The sequence below is a fragment of the Papilio polytes genome, unplaced genomic scaffold, assembly GCF_000836215.1.
Source record: "Papilio polytes unplaced genomic scaffold, Ppol_1.0 DF821067.1, whole genome shotgun sequence".
Lineage (NCBI taxonomy): Eukaryota > Metazoa > Arthropoda > Insecta > Lepidoptera > Papilionidae > Papilio > Papilio polytes.
The window spans coordinates 2857873-2868851 of record NW_013528137.1 but is presented as its reverse complement, the minus strand read 5'-3'; the positions used below and the strand labels follow the sequence as shown (position 1 = coordinate 2868851).

General features: G+C 37.9%; 3 protein-coding genes across 3 annotated transcripts; 1 reads left to right on the top strand and 2 right to left on the bottom strand.

Moving 5' to 3' along the window:
• Window positions 1-69: 69 nt before the first annotated feature.
• Window positions 70-1628, top strand: LOC106109857 (ubiquitin-like protein ATG12). Its single transcript, XM_013291495.1, has 3 exons — window positions 70-442; window positions 574-710; window positions 984-1628. Exons 1-3 carry the CDS (start codon window positions 322-324, stop codon window positions 1104-1106), a joined length of 381 nt encoding a protein of 126 aa, XP_013146949.1. The 5' UTR covers window positions 70-321; the 3' UTR covers window positions 1107-1628.
• An 82-nt stretch (window positions 1629-1710) lies between these two features.
• On the bottom strand, window positions 1711-9545 carry LOC106109856 (cilia- and flagella-associated protein 52). The gene is made up of 16 exons (XM_013291494.1): window positions 9375-9545; window positions 8896-9158; window positions 8537-8741; window positions 8331-8466; window positions 7973-8121; window positions 7327-7472; window positions 6715-6908; window positions 6093-6241; window positions 5681-5826; window positions 5189-5340; window positions 4501-4645; window positions 4216-4308; window positions 3822-3965; window positions 3100-3255; window positions 2396-2531; window positions 1711-1830 (listed from the first exon to the last, which is right to left on the bottom strand). The coding sequence occupies exons 1-16, from the start codon at window positions 9418-9420 to the stop codon at window positions 1772-1774; spliced, it is 2319 nt and encodes a 772-aa protein (XP_013146948.1). The 5' UTR covers window positions 9421-9545; the 3' UTR covers window positions 1711-1771.
• A 269-nt stretch (window positions 9546-9814) lies between these two features.
• On the bottom strand, window positions 9815-10689 carry LOC106109732 (baculoviral IAP repeat-containing protein 5). The gene is made up of 2 exons (XM_013291335.1): window positions 10338-10689; window positions 9815-9999 (listed from the first exon to the last, which is right to left on the bottom strand). The coding sequence occupies exons 1-2, from the start codon at window positions 10611-10613 to the stop codon at window positions 9871-9873; spliced, it is 405 nt and encodes a 134-aa protein (XP_013146789.1). The 5' UTR covers window positions 10614-10689; the 3' UTR covers window positions 9815-9870.
• Window positions 10690-10979: the final 290 nt, after the last annotated feature.

Sequence of the window (10979 nt, the reverse complement as noted above, 5' to 3'; positions counted from 1 at the left end):
GTCACAGGTGATTGTAACTAGTGACGTGAAATAACGCTCACGTCTAATTAAAAGTGACACTGACATTGACATACCAGAAAACAGATGTAATGAAATAAAACAATGCAAGGTATCAATATTCAATATAACTTTGTTAAAGCTGTAAAAGTTGAACAACAGGCGAAATATTAAATTCATTAATAAGTACTTCTTTGTAATAAATATAAGAGTTTCATAGCGTAGGTTTTAATTTTTTTACTAGTTGTTTATCATATATTTAAGAAAAACGCAAGTAAGGACCTTTCTTAAACTCTTTCAAATTGTCATTGTGAATTTAAATAAATGGCTGATGAAAAACCAAGCGATGATGTTCCCCAAAGTGAACTATCTAGCGGGGTAGAAAACCTTAAAATTGAAAATGGACAAAAAGAAAATGGTGACACTAAAACAGATAAAGTTAAAGGTAAACAGTTTTCTACTACTATTACAAAACTAAATAAAAACATCTCAATTTGGTTTTGCAAAATTACTGAGTCATTCTCAAAGCCTTGTGGCAATAGCAAATTGTAAAATCATTAATAATTTTTATTCCAGTTGACATTTTATTGAAGGCAACAGGAGATGCCCCAATTATGAAGAAAAAGAAATGGGCCGTAGATGCTGAGAAGCCTATAGGATGGATTATAGAATTTGTTAAGAAATACCTTAAATTGGAGCCTGATGAGAAACTGGTAAAGAATCATATAATATATTTATATTATAAACATGAAAGATTGGATGGATATTTGTTAGTTTCTTACTGCATATCTCTAAAATGGCCTAACAGATCTCTAATACAAAAAGATGCTTTTAACATCATGGTTAATATATCATCACCAGCTCACTATACGTCCCCACCGAGGGGCTCGGAGCCTACCCTAAGTAAGGGTGACTAGGCCATAATATATATTGTGCTATAACTCAATGATATTTAGTTGGTTAATTGTTCCTTGTTTGTATTTCAGTTTTTATATGTGAATCAAACATTTGCACCGTCACCGGACCAGATAATCAAGAATCTTTATGAATGTTTTGGGACAGATGGTAAATTAGTGCTCCATTACTGCAAAAGTCAAGCTTGGGGTTGACATTAACAAATTTTCACATTGGTTCTGTTTTAATGTTGCCTGTTCTTAAGTTATAAGAAACATTATGAAACATGTAATTTTGTATTTTATAACATAAAATAACCAAAAACATATGAGAGTGAATCCAAAGAAATTTATATTTTTTGTACTTAGACAATCATTTTTAAAAGTCTGTCTTAGCATTAATTGAAATGGTTTTAAACTTAGCTTGTACTGTACATTTATCAAATAAATTAGCATATATCTTTTTCCAAATATAATCAATACGAGGACAGTTCAAAATTAATATATGTATTTATTGCATTTAAATAAAAGTTTGCTCTATTCAAAATTTGATTAATTTGACATTTCTAAAAACTCTTAGAGCCTCGCAGATTAGACATTTTATCTGCCGGTAGTTTGGATCTGGCTGTCAAACTATCAAATGAAACAGACAGATAAGAAGTCATTTTGCAGGAGTCATTTTCTTATAAAATATTTAATTTATAAGAGGGTTATAATTTCACCAAACATTGTTAAACTTTTCCGTTGCAATGTAAGACAAAAAATTAATCTATTCTAGTTTGTGTTTGTAGATGAAGTGATTCGAAATAAAATATTAAAATGAAATATAATAAATTTATTACGAAAATATAAATGTATTTGTTACAATACTAGATTTAAATTCACTTTCTGTCTCCGCTGCCACTGATGTAGTCCTTACTAGTGGTCCGCGTGGGGAGATCTGAAATTAGAAAAAAATAAAATTCACAACTCATATAAATGTAATTTTCAGTAAATAAATTATTGTTCAACTTAAGAAGATAACAACTTTTAAGTTTATTTAAATTAAGTCTATATCTACAAAGATATTAAAAAGATATATAGAGGAATCATAGTTGACACTTCACTTGAGACATTTTTTACATAATCATCACCATATTTTTTGTTTTAATTTGTAAACTCTTATTAGTTTATTTTATAACAAAAGATGAAGTTTATAATAATTTTGTAAAATATTTCCAACATATACAAGGACAAAATATGGCACTAAAGTTGACAACTAACATATCTTTGAAAGAAGTTACCGGTAAAAAAATTTGCTCCCTGTCCAGTCTATATATTTATTCAATGTCTTTGTATATTTACGAACTCTAGGTATTACTAAAAACACCAAATATTCATATTGTACTGAATATTAAACCCCGGTAAATAAACATTAATTTCATATTTGACCTTACTAGATATTTTTTTACAAATATTAAACAGAGAATAAATAATTTCAGTACTTGCATTCTAGTCGTGGTTACCTGGCGGTCTGCAACATTTCCTTGTTTCAGTCTTAACTGGTGACGTCACTTTAGAGCCCTGCGGCTGCGTGACGTCACAGGGGCAGCACGAGTGCACGCTACTGCGGGATGTATTCATCGCTTCTATTTTTTCATCCTTAATAAAACAAATAATTACATTCCATACTTAAAGATTTTTTATTGCGATACTTATAAAGTTTGCTGTTTTTAAAGGAAAATAAAGACATTTATATCTATACTAATATTACGAAGAAAGAGTTGTATTTTTGGATTTCTGTATGAATTTGATTCACGCAAAAACTAGGCCGGTTTAAAAATCACCAATAGAAAGGTTATTGTGTGAGTAACATCGTCTATATTATATTTTACTTTTTTATTATTTTTTTATTAATTTCACGCGGGCGAAATCATCTATACTAAAATTATAAAGAGAAATCATTTGTAATTTCATTTGCATTGAAATAATTCAAAACTACTGGACGTATTTAAAAAAATGTTGCACCATAAAAAAGATAGGTAACTAAGTAACATTGGCTACTTTATACTTTTTTACTTCCACGCTGACGAATTCGCAAACATCAGCTAGCCACGGAAAAAGAGGACAGATGGGACATACTTTAACATAAATTGTATCGATATCCGGCTTGAAGGACCATTAACCAAACGCAGTAAAAAAGCAATTAAAAACCGTACAAGTTTCTAACCTTGGAAGGTGCAGCAGGAACCTTGAATTGTCGTTCTGTCGAAGGTTTCTTAGTAGTTTTGTCTTCGAGCGGCAGACGCAGTTGTTGTTGGAGAGTTTTTGGGGATTGTACTGTTTTCTGTGTAGCTGATGGTGGTTTCTGTTTTGGTAGGTATTGCTGAAAATATACAATTTAGTATACATTAATATTGTGATATTTAAAAGTTAACACATACATTTTTATTAAAGATATTAAAAACGGTCTATTAAAGTACAGTCGTGGAATCTGGCGGTGTTACCGAAAAAGCTACAATTGTTTGTACGCGACCAATAGAAAACAGTTTTGAAATGTCTGAACGAAAAACAATTCTTAGTGATATATGGTCGATTGCTTTTCACTTAACTTACTACTATCGAATTCGTTATTTAAGACGAGGCGATGATTGTTTCATCGCAAGTAACAAGGCAGAGAGCAAGTAACGAGTAGAGCGACGGTGGCTCAGGGGTAAGTACTTGACTTGTAACCTACAATTTGAATCCTGCTGTAGCAATGTGATTTTTGATTATAGAATTTTAGATGTACATAATTTAGCCGACATTCTTACGTTGAAGAAAAACATCGTGATATCGGTGATACTAGTGTCCGTTAGGGTACGTTCCAAGCTCAGTGGGAATGTAGTGAGCTGGTGATGTACAAGGCGATATAGAGCCAGTGACCCAGTGAGCCAGTGAGCCAGTGCGTACTTGCGGCACGTGCCAGATGACGAGGCCGCCGGCGGCGCAGGCGCTGACGACGTGGCGCGCGTCGGGGCTGAAGCGGCAGCAGGTGACGGCGGCCGCGTGCCCCACGCCCATGTGCGAGTATATGCCCTCCTGGTACTTCCACAGCTGCACAACCGACTCATTACTACTCAAATACAACATTAAGCAACCTTTGACTAAACTATCGCACAACTGTTTACTCACTATACGCTACTTGATTTTTAGTTGTACAGCTAAACAGTTGAATTGGTTGCGAAACAATACAATTGTGCTATAATTTAGTCAAACGTTTGCGCCCACTCTAAGAGTACAACGCGACATGCAATCTCATTTAAATGTATTTGTCTCGCTGTAATGACAAGAGAAACGCACGTACTTTGACCATTTGGTCGTTGCCGCCAGTCACAAAGAGCTCCCCGTCCTGTGTGATGTGGAGGCCGTTGATAGCTCCCACTTTACTGGCTTCTAGCTGTTGGACAGTTAACATATACTATGGCTATATGATATATGTGGTTTATGCCTATTTGATTTTGCCATCTTGGCGTTGACGGTCGGGAGGGGGCGGTGATGAGAATTGGAACTAATAAAAGATATAGAATTAACCGGCTTTAACATCAAGAGGCGTGTTAAAGTCGTAGATTGATGTGGTGTAGGAGGTTACCTCCCTGGCGAGGTTGCCGCTGGCCGTCTCCCAGTAGGCCACGCGGCGGTCGGTGCCGCCCGTCAGCAGCTGGCAGCCGCGCGGCTCGTAGCACACGCACATGAACAGCGTGTTGGCGTACATCACCTGCCGCCGCGACAGCGACCTGCCGCACCTCGCGCTTAGCCCTATCTGCTCTCATCTCCTACACTGGCGGTGACTACAATGGTCTGGCTCGCCCGGTTAAATACCACAGACAGACCACCAGTGGGAGCAAATCCACGTACACTGTGATGAGTGTGGTGTCGGAGGCCCAATTTGTAATCCATTTTCTTTCCCACCCTCTTGGATGAAAAATGGATTACGGTAGAAAGACGCATAGTAAAGTGAAATATTCTATTTATATGCGTCTCCTCCTCCGTCGAGTGCAAACGACCGGATAATAAAAACTTAGCGTTGTAGTCACAAACTGTTTTTAAGACATTTATAAGCTGCGTTAAATTGCTTTTGTTCCACGTTTCGTTTCAAAACATTAAAATGTAGCTTTTAAAGGTAGAACACCGCCAGTTTACCCGACTGTACATATGAAATTCGAAAATAACATTATTACGACGAAAGTTGTACCTAGGACCTGTGGATTACAAGCCGAGTACTCTAACACTTGAGCCACCTCTTATATTTGGTAAAAAAAATGAATCCCATAGATTACATGAGATCCCATATGATGGCGGAGCCGTCGGTCCCCGCGCTGACAGCCTCCGTGTCGTTGGGGGACACCTGTATCGCGGACACGGGGCTCTTGTGCTCCTTCAGCACCTTCTTGAGCGACTGGCTCTCCGGCCGGATGTCCCACACCCGCACCTACGTACGTCTTCAGTTTCACTCAAAGATATTAAAAAAATATATAGATAAGGCATAGTTGACACTAAAGTGGACAACTAACATAGTACGTTTCCAAGAAGTTATCAGTGAAAAATGAGGAAACCATTTTGGTATAGTTTAGGCTACAAACTCTATTACACAAATGGATGCTTGAGAGTTTGTAGCGTAAATAGCTTAACAGATTTCGATGAAATTTGGTACAAATGTATAGCCTGGAAGATCACATAGGCACTTTTGTTTTTTAATTCCACGCGAAAGGAGTCGCGGGCGAAAGCAAGTCTATTCATAAACTTTCGCATTTATATTAGTAAGAGGTCACCTGTCCCTCGCAGCCCCCGGAGATGAGGGTGCGTCCGTCGGAGGTCATGTCGATGGCGGAGGTGCCCTTGTTGTGCGTGTTGAGGATGCAGTACATCAGCCGCCCCGTCAGCGGCGTGAACGCGCGGATGTTGCCATCATTCCACGCTGCACAAGGTACACTCTCACACGACCGGTAACTTACAATCTATACATATAATAAATAATTTGAAAAAATCGTCAAAAAGGAAAGGGCCAAAAACTAAAGGCTGATATCAAGGAAGTAAGGTCGCCATGGTAACCGGAATTGTTATCAAATGACAATGACCTTCGTTGTCATTTGTACTTTTGAATTTTGAACATTTTTAATTGAACCTTTCTTTAAAAAATCGCACTTTGATCCATAAATGTTCGCCACCCCTGATGTGACTCACCAGAAACGATAGACTTGCCGTCACCGGAGAAGAGAACAGCAGAGCAGGAGAAGTTGGGCAGCGCGATGCGCAGCAGCTCGCGCGCCGTCTGCAGGCACCACACGCGCACGCTGCCCGCGCCTGCCGTCGCGAACACGCCTGACATGCCCCTACAGACACGATAGACACTAAATATGACACAGGCACTACACACCACGCGGGAGACACTCACCGAGAGCATTATACTATGACGACATGATCGGATCTAGCCGACAAATAGAGGCACTTACACCGACATAAGCACTACGCAACACGGTGGAGACACTCGAGCGCAGTATGCTGCATCAATATGACAGAATGTTATCGTTAAAATGGTGGTAATATTTTAACACTAGCTTTCGTTCGTGTTTCCGTCCGCGTAAAAAAACTTGAGTGGTGTATGTGTTCTTCTAAACTATATTCTACATATGTGCCAAACTACAAACTTTAACGATCCATCTAAACTTTGGCATTATAATACAAGTAAGATTAGAGAAAAGCCGCCTTCAAATCTTTTGAAATTTCAACTAAAAATGTCTATGGTCACAATGCAACTGAATTTGAATTGAAATTCAATATACAAATAGGAATCGATGAGGTAAACCTGGGGAAGGCGATATCGTTGATGGCGCAGCGGTGGCAGGTGACGACCAGCGTGAGGGTGAAGGTGGCCATGTCGACGGAGAAGATCTCGCTGGTGCGCGTGCCCAGCAGCAGCAGGCGCCGGCCGCCGCGCCGCTGCGGGGACTCCAGCAGCTCCATGGACGTGATGCAGCCCGGCACCTTCACGCTTCTCAGCTGAATAGTTTAACAATCTACTTCACATATTCACTGGTTCTCTTGTACACAGTTACATCTTAAGGGCCTTTAAGTAAAGAGTGTACTCCTCATTTAAAGGCCTCAGCGCATCTGCAGTTCCCTTGGCGTTGCGGATGTTTACGAGCGTCGGATCAATTAACATCAAGCGATCCGCTGCTCGTTTGCCCGCTTTTCTTATTAAAAAGATGACTATAGGAATAGCACATACTAGCTTTTGCTCGTAACTCCGTACGCGTTAATTAAAAAAAAACAAAAGTGTTGTAGCCTATGTGTTCTTCCAGACTATATCCTACGTCTATGCCAAATTTCATCGAAATCCGTTCAGTCGTTTTTGCTACAAGTTCTAACAAAAATCCATCAAATCATTCCTCTTTATAGTATAGATATAAATACGTACAGCTTTGAAATGCGGCTTGTTGGGTGAGGCGATCTTGGCCTTGGGGAAGTCTCCCTTCCAATTGATCTCGTCCAGCAGGTCCACGCTGCCGTCGCCCGCGCCCACCAGCAGGCAGCCGTCCTCCAGTATTAGTAGCGCTTCTATACCTAGTAGGAAAAACTATTATTTACACTGCCTTCAATTTCACACTATACATTCATACTAATACCACAAATGCGAAATTTTGGATGGATGGATATTTGTTAGAGTTTGTAGCTTAAACGGCAGAACGGATTTCAATGAAATTTGGTATAGATTTAGAGGATAGTCTGGAAGAACACATAGGCTACTCGCTTTTGTTTTTTTTAATTTCACGCGGGGTCGCGGCCGAAAGCATGTTCATAATGAAAAGAAAAAAGGCCTAGGTGTATTATTCACATTAATTTACTAATAAAACTAGCTACTAAAAAAAATATCTACAAGTAAAAGTAAAAAAAAATGCCTATGCTACTCAGCAATAACGTAGCTTTTTAATGGTGCAGGAGTTATTTAACTCAGTCCATTCATTTTTGAATAATTTCAATACATATAGAAATCCAAAAACAAATCTTTTCTCTATATAACGTTAGTAAATATAAGATATCTTCGTCTCAGAAGCATATCTTACCTTGGCTATAGCAAACAGTTTCAGGAGCCTTGTTCTTCCTCAAGACCCCGCACTTAGCGAGGCAGCCGATCAGACTGGGCTTGCAGTTTGCTACCGAAACGTTTGGGTCCGCGGGGAAGTTGATGGAAAATTTTATCATGTCACCCGTCCTAATAGATAAAATATGTAATTTGGTTGGTATCTTAGTGTTAAAGATATGCTTAAGAGAGTGGATTCAGATATGACTAATAGAAATATATGGAAGAACACATTCTATGCCGACCCTTAGGACAAGGGCAAATAAATGATGATGGTTGGTATCTTAAATATTGAAGCAGTTTGTCTTGCCTGTACAGGGATCGTCGTGTACTATACTCACGTAGTACCAGCGTAACCATAGGCGTCATCTTTGCTGACAGCAATGCACCGCACGCTGCGTCTAAGCTTGCCCAACGATACGTCTAACACTTCCAGCGTCTTGCTCTCCGCTCGCACGTTCCATACTCGCAGGTTAGCTAGCACAATCATATTAAATAAAATATGTGTTTTTGTTTTGTGAATGAATGAAAATGTAAAGTATGTTACAATCGCCGCCTGTGACAAAGGCGCTGTGTCTCAGGTTGAGTGGCGCGAGGGTGACGGCGTCCCCTGTGGTGAGCTTGGCGGCGGCCGTGGTGGCGGTGGCGGAGCCCCCCGCACAGTCCCACAGCACCACGCAGCCGTCGTCGCGGCCTCCTAGAGAGATCATGTAGCGCTCGTCGGACGAAAACGTCAGCGCCTCCACACGTACCTGGTCGAATTACTTACGATAGAGGCAGTGCATATACATTTTCTATGTAAAAAGTTGTTTTTTTAAACATTTACATTGTAAGCTCTCTTTAACATTTTACTAGTTTAGTCAAAATCTTATTAGTTAAATGTGATATAAAAATGTCATATTTAACCTTATGCAATTCATGGCTGCCGATCATAACCCTCTTTTTGAAATCCCATATCTTGGCAGAAGCTTTGAAACCGATGTGGTTGATTTGTCCTGAGCCGACGTAAGTTCCCTTAGGGGAGACAGCGACAGTCGACACGCTATTGGTGTGTCCACTAAGGAATTGCATCTTCTTGTTCTTCCACTCCTGGATGCACACTTTGTTGCCCATTGGGTATACGATGTGGTCGCCATCAGGGTGAACTTTAAGTCCCTTAATTGCAGATCCTGGAAGTTATTAACTACATTGTTAACTAGTTGATAGTTTAGTATATTCTCCTTAACTTCCCGTTTTTGTGTTCTGATTTTTAAAAACTTGCATATGAAAAGAAAACACTTAGCGAATATGCAGTCAATAACGGTTATTTGAATGGTGAAACTGCTCTCACCACGGAAACGGGGTAGACGAAACTTTTAAATGTTAATTTATATTTAGAGTTTTACCATCAAATCCTATAATAGCGTAAGGTTCTAAAGTCTTTACGTCCATTATCACTTATTCAGTCTTATGATTTGTATATTACAGTAAAAAAAGCTTTTAAACTATAAACAACCTGATTATTGGAAGTTTTTGTTTGTTGTCAATTTCTGTTATTATTTACAGTTGCTATGCAACAGTAATTCAGTCTTACCAGTTTATTTCAGTGTTGATATCTAAAAGAATATGTTATTTAGCCTGTATGGTTAAATAATTTGCCTAATTCTGTGTAAAAACTCATTTTAATAAATATTTAATCTTGCTTTCAGTAAAATTAACCAGTAAACAGGGGTGAGTTAGTCGTTACTACACACTTACACTAGATCATTAGTATGTACTGTTCTTTTAAAATCTTTTTATCGCAGGAAATAAAAGGCAAAATCAGTCTTATTAAATTTTATTAATAAACAATATTAAACAGATTATCTTAATTAAATTAATCTAGAACATAGAGTAACAATTTCATTTTCTTCCAAAACACTTTTTCTGTACAGCTTTAGCCTTTTCATCAACTTTTTCTTTGGCTACTTCACTCATCCTTTTGATTTCATTTATCATGTATTGCTTAACTACTGATAAAAATTCTGAAAGCTGAAAATATCAAATTATGTTTTCACAAACTACTAACTTCTGCTCATGACTTAGTGGCAGTGACATTAATAGCAAATTTAATCAGGATCTAGGCCGCCATTCTGGAGATAAATCCTAATATGGATTCTTTGCAACTTTCACATTTATAACATTAATAAATATTGAAAACTAGTAGAATTTGCTTGCTATTTAGTTTTGATGGTGTTAAAAATGAGCAAAGGTAAATTACAAAAACGATTAAACAAAAAGCAAAGAGAATATTTCAACATTTTAATTTTTAGGGCTGAATGTTTACACCACCATAATTGAATAGTACTTATATAAAAATTTAAACATACCAGTAGGTCGTTTTCATTTTTTCCAAGTTGTACAAAGGCACATTTGCCAGCATGACTTTTATGCTCTGCCCAAGGATCATCGTCAGCTTCCCAGCCGTCAAGCTCCTTACCACAAAGGAAACATTTAGCCGCATCTACATCATCAGTACCAGTTGCAACTGAGTAAAATCCAGCCTCAGCCATATTACGAACATTACATTTCTTTTTATCGGAAAACGGCCAATTCTTAAAAGTTTTCTCCCTTTCTTCAATTAAAAATAAAGGTCTTACATCCATACTGAACCAATCACTTACACAAAATTGCAAAACAAATCCGTTGGAACTTTTTCAAATCTTCAAATCAAATGAGTTTGACAAATGTCAAATGTTTAAAATGTCAACTCTAGTTTAGGAAACAATATTTTTCAACTTGCAACACTATTTAAAAGTAACCTGAAGTTCTTTCACCTATATGTATAAATGGATAGGCTATTGTTTGTTAATGAAAGCTTTTATTTTAATCAAATTTAATTGTGCTCGTAATTCGCGACAGTTAATTCTATGTCTATTATTGATTCGAAGAACTGGCCTCTATAAATAGACAGGCTGTAAACTATTTTATTTTATATCCATTTGATGTTCGACATTTTGGCGCTGATGGTT